Genomic DNA, 14,015 nt, shown 5'->3' with positions numbered 1-14,015 from the left:
TTGCACTCTCAGTGGGGAGTCGGGCAGGCAAAACACAGCATTACAGTTTAGTACTGTGACCACATAATGCAGGCCCGGGGTGTCAGAAAGGCCTCCTGGGGCTGGGGTGGTAGCATCATGGTTATGCAAAAGAACTTCAAGTCTCAGGCTTCCAGGTTCCAGTTTTAATCTCCAGCACCACCACCAGCCAGAGCTGAGAGTTCTGGTTTCTCTCTGTAGCTCTCTTTCATTAATAAAATGTATATATATGTGGCCTGGGAGGTGGCACAGTGGCTAAGGGACTAGACTCTCAAGCATGAGGTCCTGAGTTCAATCCCCATAGCACATGTACTAGAGTGATGTCTGGTTCTTTCTCTCTCCTATCACTTCTCATGAATAAATAAAATCTTAATTTAAAAATTATATATATATATATATATATATATATATATATATGGCTTCCTGGAGCTAACAGGTGAGCAGAGTAGAAGCCACCCCTCCCCACCCACCCACCCCCATCCCCAGGTTACCAGTGTACCCATCAGCTTGGAGTGGACCTTTCAAGGGGATAACCCCAGGCTGAGAGTACGGATTCCCAAACTTGCTGGAGATCTCTCACTCACCCTAATCCCCACCAGTTTGGGGCTCTGCTGTCTTCCTCTCCCCAGGTCCTGCTTCTCCTCCCCACCCCCATCCCTTTCTTGACTGGCTCTGCTCCCTCTTCTCTGGAAGCTGACCCTGACCCCTCCTCCTGGCAGCATCTGATGAGGCTGTGGGAGTAAGAGTGGCCCAAAGAGTCAGTTTAGGACAGAGAAGGCCAGACAGGAAGAGCTGGTGGCTGAGTCAGTAATAGCAGTTGTGGACCAGGGTCTGGGAAATCAGCAGCCCCAGAGCACCAGCCTTGCATGTAGAAAGCCCAGTTTCCATCACAGATATCACCAACAGCCAGGGCCAAGCGGTGCTCTGGTCAAAAGACTAGGTAAAGCAAAAACAGGGCAGTGGAGATGTGGCAATCAAGTGAAAGCCAGGACAGGGAGGCATGTGTCTGTCTTCTTCCCCAGGACCCCTCACCTCCAGCTCAGTCGCAAGGGTGCCTGACATGAAGTGTCAGATGTTGAAGGAATCCTTTAGACTAGCCTGCGGTTCTGTGCGGGGCTCCAACTGCCTTTCTCATTCCTACGTCACACACGTACACCCCCAACTCCTGTCATTCAAAAGGTACATTTTCATGCGGCCACTTGATGGCTCGTTGAGAAACAGGTGCAAGCAGCCCGTGCAGTTGCCAGCCTTTTCTCGCATCGATTTCCAATTAAAGGAAACTCTCAGTATATTCTCCCCGCGGATCCCTGGGCTTCCGGGGGCGCCACGTTCCCAGGCCCAGCACCCCCGGAGCTCCAGCCGCCGCGGGGAGCGTTCAGACCCTCCTGCTGGCTCGCTTCCCTCGGGGTGGCGAGAGGACGCGTGAGGGCTGGGCGCCCCCTCCTGGGCCGGGAAATCCCGGCGGAAACAATTGTCACGACCCTGTCTCCGAGTGTCGTGCTCAGCCGGGTGTCCATGGCTTCTTAGTCTCTAGCTCGCCGCCCTGCGCTCGGAGAGCTCCTCGGAGTCCGGGTTCCCGGGCGCTCAGGCCGGGGAAGCCCCAGGCGCTGGCTCGGAGCCCCGGGAACCGACGGCAACGGGCGGGCTGGGACGTACGTGCCACCGGCTGTAACCTTCGCAAATGGCCTCCGGGGACAGTGAGAACTGAGGGCCCACGCTGGGGGGGGGGGGGCATCGGAGAGGAAAGCCCCTCCCCCCATGGCTTACCCCCACCTCCGCAGAGGCTTGGACTGGGCCTGGGGCTGGAGCAGGGGGTAGGGAGCCGAGGTGCGCGGCGGGGGTGGAGGCCCTGGGCCCCTTCGCATAGCCGCCCGCAAACCTTGGCACGAGCCGCGCTCTCCCCCGCCTGCTGGCTGCAACAGCCAGCCCGCCGCCCAGCCTGCCTCTTCCTTTCAAGCCTCACCTCCTCCGCGAAGCTCTCCCGGCTTAACCCCCTCACTCCCAACCGCTCTGTCTGGCCAGAGCCCCAGTTTCATTTTGTTTGTTTGTTTTTTGGGAAACCGCGCACTCGGCCTTACAGTTTGCAATAATTTTTTTTTGGAGGGATGGTAGGTATATATCCCCAAAACATTCAAGTCCAGGGCGCCTGGGTGTTCTGCAGAACGTGGCCGGTGGGACCCTTACCTCGGTCCCCCCACACCCCCGGCTCCCCGTGGAGGGCTGGATAGTGGGGCGCGTGGTCGGGCCCCTGCCCCCCACCTCATTCTGCACGGGGACAGCGGGGGCGATGCCGCAGGGGTGCTGCAGACGCCCCGGTGTCCTGTCCACAAGCCGACCCCACCCGACCCCATCACCAGCGGCTTGTGAGCCCTGAGAATTGGCGGCGCCCTCCCTCCTCCGCGTGCCCATGGGTGCCAGCCTGCCGGGGAGAGACCTGGCCACGCTGTCCCGGGCCGGGCCTCAGTCTACCCGCCCGGAAAACAGCAGCCGTGGGGAAGCAGCAGCTTCGGCCGAAGTCTCCGTGGGAAAATACTTTGGGGGGAGCGGTTCGGGGTTGGGCGGTCGGCGCAGGGCCCACCCCGACCCCATCTCCTCCTCCACGTAGGCTTCGGGGCTGCGTCGCTGCCCACTTACACACTCGTCCTGTGGTCGGGGCCCTGCACCTGCCTCTGCTCTGCGGGAGGGGGGCGGTTAGGGGCCGGCGGGGAGCGCGGGGCCCCCAGTGTGAGAGGGGTGGCAGGTGCGGAGGGCGCCGGGGCCCCCAGCCAGCGGGCGGTCAGGGGCGGGGCCCCAAGGGGGCGGGGATGTTCGGGGCGGGGCCTCAAACAGGCGGGGCCAGAGCGCTCGCCCCATGCGGGGCGGGGCTGCCCCGCCGCGGGCTCTGCGGTTCGGGTTCCCGGCGCCACTGTAGCCGCGCTGCCCTGCTCGCCGGTGGCCCCGGGCCCTGCGGGGACTGCAGGCATCTCCGGGCGCTGGGACTCGGCGCGGACCCGCGCGTGTTCGCCCTCCCTCGGCGAGACCTAGACGGCCGGGGTCCGGGGCCATGGAGCCGGCTCCCGCCTCGGGGGGCTCGGAGACCACGCGGCTGGTGAGCCCCCGGGACCGCGGCGGCGCGGGGGGCGGCCTGCGCCTCAAGAGGTAGGACGGCGGGGCCCGCAGCGGGGAGCCACCTGCATGCCGCTGCCACCCCCACCCCGGGCCGCGGTCCCCCAGGTCGCGTTCCCCCAGCCCCAAGCCGCGCCCCCCAGGTTTCGGGGCGCCAGATTCCCGCACCGCCCAGAGTCGCGGTGCCTCCTCCCCGCTAGCCCGCACCTCCAGACACCGCGAATGGCGCCCCGCAACCCGGCGTCCCCGTCGGGCCGGAGCGCGCACCGGGTGCCCCGAGGTCCGGCTGCTCCGGGGGTCCCGGCGCTGAGCCCCCCGCGTCCCCAGCCCCCCAGCTGGTGCAGTCCCGGGTCCGGGGGGCGGCCGCCGCGGGGAGCGAGGGGGCGGCGGAGGAGCAGGTGCGGGCTGGGCGGCAGGGGGTATTCCCGGCTCCGCACAGACGGGGCCGGGGGCGGCGAGGTGTGAAATGAGGCGCCGAGCGGCGGGGACAGCGGGCCGGGGGCGGCAGGGAACCGGGGAACCGCCTCCGCGCCCCGCAGCCCGGCCGACCCCGCGCCAGGCCCCCCTGGTCAGTCCGGCGGGCCATTTTGTCTGGGGGCCCACTGTCCCTGTGTCTCGGGCTGGGGTCTCCGGGCTTCTCCTGGCGCCGGCACCCCGTTTTCCTCCCAGCCCCTCTCCCTTTGTTTCTGCCGCGGTGTCCCCGTGTGGATCGCTCGTCCCCGGGTGGGGGGAAGCCAAGGCTGGGGGAGATTCCCCGGGCAGCTGTGGGGGCTTCCGCCGGGCCCTGCACCCCCTCAGAGAGCCGGTTTCAGGCGCAGCTCCCCTCCCACCCGCTCAGACTAGGTGTTGATCGTTGGGGGGGGTAGGTGGTTCAGGGTCCCAGGGAAAGGAAACTGTCGTTCCTTCTCCCAGCCCCAGCAGCCCCCCCCCCAAAAAAATCCCACCCACACGCCTACCAGCAGGCTTCCCCAGGGCTGATTCATGCAGAACAAAAGGGAACAGCAGCCTGTTGAAGGTGGCCACCTTGATGACAGGCTGCAGTCTATGGGGGGGGTTGTCCCTCACACCGTCTTGCCACCACCCCAGCCTCTGGTGACTGGCTCATCAGACCCGCACCTCATATGACCATTAGTCACTGAGCCCTGCAGTCTTTGGGGAAAGCGGCCTTCCCCTCCTACCTGTCCCTGCTCCAGCGGGCTGCGCAGGAGGCCTCCTGGCCTACCACCGATCCTTCTGTCTCCCCTCTTTTCCTCCCAGGCCAGTAGGGCAGCAAGGTCGCCACGGGGCTAGGGAAAGATGCCTTAAGATCCTGTCTGTTCCCCCTCACCCCAGACCTCCATCCTCACCCACAGAGCTTGTCATTGTCATTCAAGGGTCTGCAGCCCCTTCTCTCTGGAGCGGGGCCACTCCCTCCCCCCTCTTCCAAGCCTTTTGTTCTGACACCCCACCACCACCACCCGCAGGGGAGGGGCTGCCAGTGATGCTTTCCCTGGTCTTCTGGTCATGCACCCTGAATCACAGACACCCGCATCCTCTGTCTCAGAAAAGAAAGGCTTTCCAGAGATGTGACCCTACTTTCCAGCACCTGAATTTTCCCTTCAGACACCAAATGCTGCCCCCTCTTCCCTCATGTCTGGTGGTGCTTTCTTCAGCTGGAGACCCTGGTGCCCCTCCCCTTCACCACTAAGATCAAGCTTGAACCCCATCCTGTATTTTCACTCTCGGGCATCCTTGTCCTACCTCCACTTCCAGGACTGTGTTTGCTAATTTGGGACCTTTATCGCTGAGTTGGCTGGGTTCTGGCCTTGCTGGAGCACGGGTCAGCTGGTGCCCTGTCTGGGGGAGACCCCAGCCCTCTCATGGGGAGCTCAGAAGCTCCAGGGCCTCTGCTGGGTGCCTGTGATCAGAATAAAGACAGCTAGTGTGTTCAGACTCCCAGTCCAGTGCTCTAGCTGCCATCATCCTGTCATAGCCTCTGGCGCTCCATCCTCCCCATGACAACCCTCCACTCTGGAACCTGGCTTCTAGTTCCGAGCGAGCACAGGGAACCCAGACTGTCTGGTGGGGGCTGGTATTCCCTCGGTTCACTGGCAACATGTCTAGCTAGAGAGGAAAGATAACATATCGGGGTAGAGGCTGGGGATGTGGGTCTGGGAAGGAGGCACTGAGACCAGGACCCCTTCTGGTGCTTAGTGTCCCTCCCTCAAGCCATATCCCCTCATCTTGCCTCTGCCTAGGCCTTACTTAGCCTCTTTATCAAAGCCCTGCCCGGCCTCCAGCCCCTTCTCCTGCCTCTGCCTTCAGGGTCCCCTGGTTTCCTCACCGAAGTGACCTGAGCCCTGGGTCATAACTGCTCTCACAGATTCCTCTTGCTGAAGCTCGCACATGTGGAGCTCCAAGAGGCTGCTCGGAGTGGGTGCTTTTTATAATGTGTATTTACTAATGAGAGAGAGAGGAAAGGAAACCACTCTCATGCTCGCCATGCCAAGGATCAAACTCAGGACCTCTTATCTCAGAGTCCAGTACTTCCCACTGTACCACCTCCTGAACTGCACCTTTTGTTGAAGATTGATTGATTTACTTGTCGGTGGGGAGACAGCATGATGGTTCTGCGAAAGACTTCGATGTCTGAGACTCCAAGGTCCCAGGTTCAATCTCCTGCACCAGCATAAGCCAGAGCTGAGCAGTACTCTGGTAAACAAACAAACAAAAGCAACAATAACAACAAAAGATTGATTTGATTACTGAAAGAAACAGAGAAACCACCTTTTTGGCCACATACAATGCTGGGGATCAAACTTGGGGCCTCCAGTTTGCAAAGCAAATGCTCTATCCTCTGAGCCATGGTCCCCATGTTCTTTGTGATACCCTTACAACAGAGGATTGGCTTGGTGTCCATTCCCAGCCCCCAAGTCCTCTCCCACCTGAGCCTCACACCTCCAGACATTTAAGTTAGCTGTGAGTGCAGACTGCTTCTCTGGTACTGGCCAGCTGCAGGCCTCTAGGCCTCTGGTTTGAAAAGAGAAGGAACTCTGGGGTCCAAGCTGACCTTTTAGCCCCACCCCTTCCCACCTCCCCGCCATGTGTCTTTGAGGCTGACCAGACCTTGGGAATCAGCAAGAGGCTCAACCTGTCTGAGGAGGCCATCTGGGGGCCCCTGATCCAGGAGCCCGGGTTGAACCATGTCGCCACCCTAGTCTCTTCACAGAGCCCTCCGAGGCCCGTGCCGAGGAACCCAAACCTGCAGAGACGGGCTTTCAACACTGCCACAGGGACCCGCTACCACCGCAGCCTGGGCTCAGCCCTGAGCGTCTGCAGGCACAGAGGCAGCTCTGTGCTGCCTGTGCCGTGTGCTGCGTCTTCATGGCCGGCGAGGTGGTGGGTAAGTCGAGGCAGCTCCTTTAGCCCCCCACTGCCCAGATTCCAGGGGAGGCTCCTAGGGGAGAGGCAGAGAAGATGGGGCATGAGGATGTGCGGTGCCCAGAACTCAGGACAGGGTGAGGCCTCAGCTGGCTTCTCACTTCTGGTGCCCACAACATGGCCAAGCAGCCTCCCTTCTTCACTTTAGAGAGTGGGAGAGTGAGCAGGAGAGATGGAGAGAGAGAGAGAAAGAAAGAGAGATGGGGGAGGGCATGCCACAGCCATGCTGCCCCTAAGTGGTGTTGGCGGGATTCAATTCCAGGGGCCTGGCTCAGTGCGGCGCCTTCTCACGTGTGACCTCACTTGAGGGCAGAGAAGGGAGGGCCTGGTGCTGTGACGCTCCCACGTGGTGTCAGGACTTGGACCGTACACCCACACCAAGGCACACCCCTTACCCACTGAGCTATCCCATGGCCTCAAGACCCAATCTGGTCATTCAAATGTACATTGCAGGAGCAGGGAAGTGGCACGGAACTCTGGCGCCTGCCTTACCCTGAGCTGGGGCCCTGGCCCCCATAGGAGAGCCGCGAACAGGGGTGCTGCACTGAGGTCTCCCTGTCTCTCCCCCTCTCTTCTCTGAAATGGAGAATGCAAAAAGCTTCTAGGTGCTAGACTTGCACTCCTACACTTCAAGAGTGAAAACAAAAATTGCAGGCCCTGGGTGGGAGCCCTTGTAACTAATGGCGATGAGTGGCGGGTGCCACAGTGCCAGGGTGTCTCTTTTCTCTGTCTCTAACTGAAAGTGAAAGGAAATATATAATTCTGTGAGGAGCAGTGGAGGCAGGAGACCCAGTATCACATAAAATAAAGACAAATGTGATGCTCTGGATTTCATCCCCGGCACTGAATGAACACAAGATTCGTTGTAGAAAAGCTTGACAAAGTCGAGGAACAGGGAAGAATAGCTGCCAGAGACTCAGTCAGCAGAGAAAGTCCAAGTTGACGCGGGTTCAATCTCCCACCTGAAAGCCTGCTGCCCCCCCCCCCTGCAGGTGGGTACCTGGCACACAGCCTGGCCATCATGACCGACGCCGCTCACCTGCTGGCTGATGTGGGCAGCATGGTGGGCAGCCTCTTCTCCCTCTGGCTGTCCACTCGGCCCGCTACCCGCACCATGACCTTTGGCTGGCACCGCTCAGGTCAGGCTGTGCCACCGGGCCTCTGTAGCCATGGGCGGGGGGGAGTCCTGGGCAGGCCTCTGAGGGTTCATCTTCCCCACAGAGACGCTGGGGGCGCTGGCCTCAGTGGTCTCCCTCTGGATGGTCACGGGCATTCTGCTGTACCTGGCCTTTATCCGCCTACTGCACAGCGACTACCACATCGAGGGTGGCGCCATGCTTCTCACCGCCAGTATTGCCGTCTGCGCCAACCTGCTGTACGTCCTCAGGACCCCCCTCCCTTGGGCGGGTTTCTCTGTGCTCCAGACATACACCAGGCAGCCAGCGTCAGCAGTGGGGGTGGAGGTGGGGGTGGCATAGCGACAGAGCATAGGACTTGCATGCCTGAGTCCTGGGTTCCATCCCTGCCTCTGCATATGCTGGGGTGGTGCATTTTTTTTCTCTCTCTTCTCAATAAATAAGTAAATATTTAACCCCTTTAAAAAAAACTTTACTTAATTTGATAGGATAGAGAGAAATTGAGAGTGATCTGGAAGGTGGGACAGTAGATAAAGCACTGAATTCTCACACATGATGTCCTGAGTTCAATCCCCAGCACACATGTACCAGAGTGATATCTGGTTCTTTCTCTCTCGCTCCTCCTATCTATCTCATTAATAAATAAAATAAAATTGGGAGTCGGGCTGTAGTGCAGTGGGCTAAGCGCAGGTGGTACAAAGCACAAGGACCGGCATAAGGATCCCGGTTCGAACCCCGGCTCCCCACCTGCAGGGGAGTCGCTTCACAGGCGGTGAAGCAGGTCTGCAGGTGTCTACCTTTCTCTCCTCCTCTCTGTCTTCCCCTCCCTCTCTCCATTTCTCTCTGTCCTAGCCAACAACGACGACAACAACAATAATAACCACAACAATAAAACAACAAGGGCAACAAAAGGGAATAAATAAATAAAATAAATATAGTAAATAAATAAATAAAATCTTTTTTAAAAAAGGGACAGAGAGAAATTGAGAGTGAAGGGGGTATAGGGAGGGAGAGAGAGAGAGTGAGAGACACCTGCAGCACTGCTTTACCACTCATAAAGCTTTCCCCCTGCAGGTGGGGACTTGGGGGCTTGAACCTGGATCCTTGTGCATGGTAACGTGCATTTAACCAAGTGCAGCACCACCCAATCCCAAGTAAATCTTTTTGAAGTTGCTTCAGGGGCCAGGAGATAGCCCCCAGCCACCCCATGAGAGCTACATGAGAGGTGCTGTGATATCTCTTTCTCCCCATTTCTAACCATCACCTTTTACCTGGAAAAAAGAGTCTGCCAGGACCAGTGAAGAAAAAATAATAATAACAAACTTGGCATGAGTAGATAGCATAATAGTTATGCAAACAGACCCTCATGCCTGAGGCTTTGAAGTCCCAGGTTTAATCCCCTGTACCACCATAAGCCAGAGCTGAGCAGTGCTCTTGTTAAAAAAAAAAAAAAGAAGAAGAAGGGAGTCAGGTGGTAGCAGTGGGTTAAGCGCACATGGTACAAAGCCCAAGAACCGGCTCCCCACCTGCAGGGGAGTACTTCACAGGCGGTGAAGCAGGTCTGCAGGTGTCTATCTTTCTCTCCCTCTCTCTGTCTTCCCCTCCTCTCTCCATTTCTCTCTGTCCTATCCAACAATGACGACATCAATAATAACTACAACAATAAAATAAGGGCAACAAAAGAGAATAAATAAATATTTTAAAAACTTTTTAAAAGGTCTATACTAGCAAATAAACAAAAAACCCAAGCTAGTTCAGCTTGTTAGAACACAAAGTCACATGCCTAAGATCCCAGAGGCCACAAGTTCAATCCCCAGCACCACTTTATGCCCAAGCTGTGTAGTACTGTAGTCCTCTCCTAATGAACAAATAACACTGATAGACACCGCAAGACCCACAGTCTACCAACCTGTGTGGGCGTCACAGTATCTCATTGAAGCCATAATTGGGGGTAGAGCACGTGGAGCACCTGCTTCGCAAACATGCAGCACTCTGGCCTGTCTCTCTCAGAAAATAAATAAGATAAACAGAGCAGGGGCTGGGTGGTGGTGCACCTGGTTGAGCACATATTAAAACATGCAAGGACCCGGATTTGAGCCCCAGTCACCCACCTGCAGGGGGAAAGCTTCACAAGTGGTAGAGCAGTGTTGCAAGTATCTCTCTCCCTCTCTATCACCCTCTCCCCTCTCAATTTCTGGCTGTCTTTATCAAATAAAGATAATACAAAATAATATGAAACAACTTAAAAAAATAAATAGAGCAGCGCGCTCACAGCCACCCTGGGCGGGCAGGGGGAGATCACAGATGACCCAGGTTCTGAGCTGAGCCATCCATGCCACCTGACTGGGCTGGCACCTGAACCCCACTTCCCCCCACACACACCACCAGGCTGCGCTGTGTCCTTCGGGCAAAGTGCTCTCCTTCCTGGGGCTGGCACAGTGGGAGGGTAGAAGAGGCCAGGAGGGGGGCTGGATCTCACTGCTACCTGCTCTCCCCTCAGAATGGCCTTTGTGCTGCACCAGGCGGGGCCCCCCCACAGCCACGGGTCTCGGGGGGCCGAGTACGCACCGCTGGAGGAGGGCCCCGGGGAGCAGTTGCCCCTGGGGAACACCAGCGTTCGGGCAGCCTTCGTGCACGTGTTGGGGGACCTCCTGCAGAGCTTCGGGGTGCTGGCAGCCTCTGTCCTCATCTACTTTAAGGTACCTCCCCACCCCGGGCTGACTCCTCCGGGGTTCCCCAGCCCCCCAGGTCCCACCCTGGCTGGAGGTTCCCCCAGGTCCTGTCTGCTCAGAACACCCCTCTGCCTCAGGAGGGGGCCCTGCCTCCCAGGCTCAGGGGTCCCCTCTCTGCAGCCTCAGTACAAGGCAGCCGACCCCATCAGCACTTTCCTCTTCTCCATCTGCGCCCTGGGCTCCACCGCGCCCACCCTCCGCGATGTCCTGCGAGTCCTCATGGAGGGTGAGTCACGCGACCTTCTCTGCCCCGCCCCACAGCATGGGCTCCCCCTGCCTTCCTTCCAGTTCTCTCCTCGCCCCCCACATTCCTCCGGTACTGGCCCCCCTCTCTGCCTTGTGAACTGTAAGGAGGGCAGCATCAGGGCCGAAAGGAAACCAACGGGGCGGGGAGGGAGGGGGATGCTGGGGGCGGGGCTAGGGGAGGGGCGGGGCCAGGAAGGGGTGGTGGAATCCCGAAGGGGGAGATGGAGTCAGCTGCTGGGAGCACCTCTGGGAGGGATACCTGACTCTACAGCACGGCCCCTGCAGGTGCCCCTCGGAACATGGGGTTCGAGGCCGTGCGGGACACGCTGCTGGCGGTGCCGGGAGTCCGGGCCACGCACGAGTTGCACCTGTGGTCCCTGACGCTCACTTACTACGTTGCCTCGGCACACTTGGCTATTGGTGAGTGCGTGGCTCTACCTTTCTGGGCCTCTCCTCACTTTCAAGCTGGGACCAAGAGCCCTGTAAAGGATGCTTTGGGGGAGGCGCCCCCCCTCTATGAAGTAGTGTGGGGAGTCACTCTTACAGGGTCTCCAGCAAGGGCCGGGGAAATAGCCCAACTGCTGAGCACTGGACTAGCAATCCCAAACCCTCCTGTTTGCTTTCTGAATTTTGAATTTTTTCTCCTTTTTTTTGCATCTCCAGCACTATGTCTGGGGTTCGGTGCCTGTACAGAGCCACTGTTCCTGGCAGCCATTTTTTTTTCTTGTTTTCTTGTTTTTTTATTTTTTTTAATTATCTTTATTGAATAGAGACAGCCAGAAATTGAATAGGAAGAAGGTGATAGAGAGAGAGAGAGACAGAGAGACACCTGCAACATTGCTTCACCACTCGGAAAGCTTCCCCCCTGCAGGTGGGGAACAGGGCTCAGACCTGGGTCCTTGCACATTGTAACATGTGCCCTCAACCAGGTATGCCACCACCTGGCCCCTCTTGTTTTCTTTTTTGATTGAGGGTGAGAAGCAGAGAGATAGGGAGGGGGAGAGAGACAGTGAGAAGGGAAGACCTGCAGCACTGCTCCACCACTAGTGAAGCTTCAACCCTGCAGGTGGGGACCAGGAGCTTGAAGCCAGGTCCTTGCACATGGTAACATGTACACTTTGCTGGGTGTGCCACCCAGCCCCTTAGGCCTCAAGTTTGATCCCCAACACCACCAGATGCCAGAGCTGTAGTGTTCGGGTCTCTCTTGCTCTCTCACAGAAATAAAACAAGTCCTGAAAATAAACAGTCGCCAGGCAGTGGTGCACCCAGTAGAGTGCACAGTTTACTATTTACTAGGACCCAGGTTTAAGCCTCTGGTCCCCACTTGTGGGGGCTGGGTGGGTTCATGAGCATTGAAGCAGTTTCAACTTCTCTCTATTCCATAAAATAAAAAGAAAGGAAGAGAGAAAGAGAGAGAGAGAGAGTCTGGGAGGTGACACAATAAAACATTGGCTCTCAAGCATGAGGTCCTGAGTTCAGTCCCAGGCAGCGCATGTACCAGAGTGAGGTTTGGTTCTGGTTCATTCTCTTTATTCTCCTAACTTTCTCATTAGTAAATAAATAAAATCTTAAAGAGAGAGAGAAAAGGAAAAAATGGTTGCCAGAACTACTGGGTTCATCACGCAGGCACCAAGTCCCAGTGATAATCTGGATATCAGTAAAACAGACAAACAAACCAAGCAAGCCCGCCAGCACCTCCTGTCCTGGAAGGGCACGTTGGGTACTGTCTGGCAGCTGCACCTGGGGGGGCATCACATGACAAGGAGAAACCACGACTGTGTGGCAACTCAGAAGAATGTTTATGGTATCAGGCTAGGAGGGGAAAAAGCTGAATGTGAAATTACATCCACACTGTGATTCAACTATTAAAAATATATATGGTGACTCACAAACTGACAAAGGAATTTTGAATTTTTCCCAGATGCAAGAAGCAATCAGAGAGTGCAATTTGGATACCAAAAATATTATCCTTGGTGGGGTAGTTGATGCTAAGCTCTAGATGGGACAGTGGGGTAGAATGCTTGATAGCGGGATCATTCTGGGACTTCCTGAAGGCCACACGAGATTAGAATATATAAGAGCAGGGAGTGTGTCAGCCTGGTGATTAAAGCGTGAGCCTCCCGAATTTTCATTGATGGTACTGTGCTTCTCATACAGCAGGAAGGAAAATAAGGCTCCCTGCTGGAGCCCAACTGGAAGGCGTGTAAGCCCATAGGTCCTCCTTCCTGATGCTTATTTACTCCCTGACCGACGCCAGTCCCCCTAGGAACCTGCAGCCTCTTATCTCTCTCTTGCAGATGCCACAGCTGACCCGGAAGCCGTCCTGGCTGAAGCCACGTCCCGCCTGCATTCTCGGTTCGGCTTCTCTAGCTGCACCCTGCAGGTGGAGCAGTACCAGCCTGAGATGGCCCAGTGTCCGCACTGCCGCGACCTCTCCCAAGCCTGAGCTGCGGCCCCCACCTTCACCCCACTGCCAGGCCCAGGCTCGGCCTTGGCTGGGCTCTCAGCACCGGCCTCCCTGCTTGGGGAGCTGGGCCCTGCACCTCCCTTCTCCCTCCTTCCACCTGCTGGCTTCCCAGCCCCCAACCCCGGTGGGCAAGACCAAAGTGTGTGAGTGAGGAAGTGGGGTGGGAATCCCACTGAGCAGGTGTGCCCCTCTGGGAGCTGGGAACTCTGGGTCTCTAGGCAGGGTGGTGGTGGAAGTCCTGGGATCCTTTCTCCCTGAGGTCTGAGGAGCCTCTTGTGTCCATTCCAGGCCTCTCATGGCTGCTGGAGGTGTTTCCCCCACCTCCCATGTGTGTCTGTGTGTGTTGGTGTGCCTACGCCTGGGGGAGGTCTGCCGGGGCCCCCTCCCCTCATGGCCCTCGCTCTGTCTATGCAGGAGCCCTGAAACTCGCACTTTGTCCCAGTGTCCCTGCCCTGTGGTCTCGTCTCTGTGTGCCTGTGTCTCTCGGTGCTGTGGCCTGTGTGTCTCTGTGCCTGTGTGGCTGTGCTATGGTCCCTCCAAGTCTGCGCTGTCCTTGTGTCCCTTGGAGGCATCAGTCTGTCCATCCATCTGTTGGTGCTGTGCCCTCGGCTAACCCAGGGAGAGGGAGGACTCCACTGCAGCTCCACCAATAATAAACTTGTGTCTGATCGCACCTGGTGCTGGCTCCTTGGGAGGGGAGACAGGGCACCTAAGGTGGTCACGGCCTCCTGTTGGCATACTGACACCGGCACCCTCCAGCAGCCAGGCCCCTAGTCCCTTTGCAGTCTCCCCCTGCTTGACAACACCCTTCAGTCTGGAGGCTTGGCCCAGGAATGTTTCATTGTGCCCTGGGCTGGCTGACAGCAGGGAGCCAAGGTGTCCTCGGGGAGA

At 57.7% G+C, this 14,015-nt stretch overlaps 2 protein-coding genes across 6 annotated transcripts in view; one reads left to right on the top strand and one right to left on the bottom strand.

Annotated features, from left to right (window-relative positions):
• DNAJC5G (DnaJ heat shock protein family (Hsp40) member C5 gamma) overlaps positions 1–4,404 on the bottom strand; it is a 32,586-nt gene extending 28,182 nt beyond the window's left edge. The window contains exon 1 of one of the 5 annotated variants that reach the window (XM_060186737.1): positions 4,302–4,404. The gene's annotated coding sequence lies outside the window, so the exon portion shown is untranslated. Of the gene's footprint in view, positions 1–1,785; positions 1,990–2,652; positions 2,774–4,301 lie in introns of those variants that run through there. The other 4 variants (XM_060186736.1, XM_060186738.1, XM_060186735.1 and 1 more) reach the window with 4 other exon arrangements.
• On the top strand, positions 2,892–13,797 carry SLC30A3 (solute carrier family 30 member 3). Its single transcript, XM_007532571.3, has 8 exons — positions 2,892–3,156; positions 6,321–6,505; positions 7,536–7,682; positions 7,765–7,918; positions 10,180–10,378; positions 10,532–10,637; positions 10,943–11,077; positions 12,955–13,797. Exons 1-8 carry the CDS (start codon positions 3,062–3,064, stop codon positions 13,101–13,103), a joined length of 1,170 nt encoding a protein of 389 aa, XP_007532633.1. The 5' UTR covers positions 2,892–3,061; the 3' UTR covers positions 13,104–13,797.
• The last annotated feature ends 218 nt before the right edge of the window (positions 13,798–14,015 follow it).

Source organism: Erinaceus europaeus, chromosome 3 (genome assembly GCF_950295315.1).
Source record: "Erinaceus europaeus chromosome 3, mEriEur2.1, whole genome shotgun sequence".
NCBI classification, from domain to species: domain Eukaryota; kingdom Metazoa; phylum Chordata; class Mammalia; order Eulipotyphla; family Erinaceidae; genus Erinaceus; species Erinaceus europaeus.
This window is presented reverse-complemented; position numbering and strand designations above follow the sequence as displayed.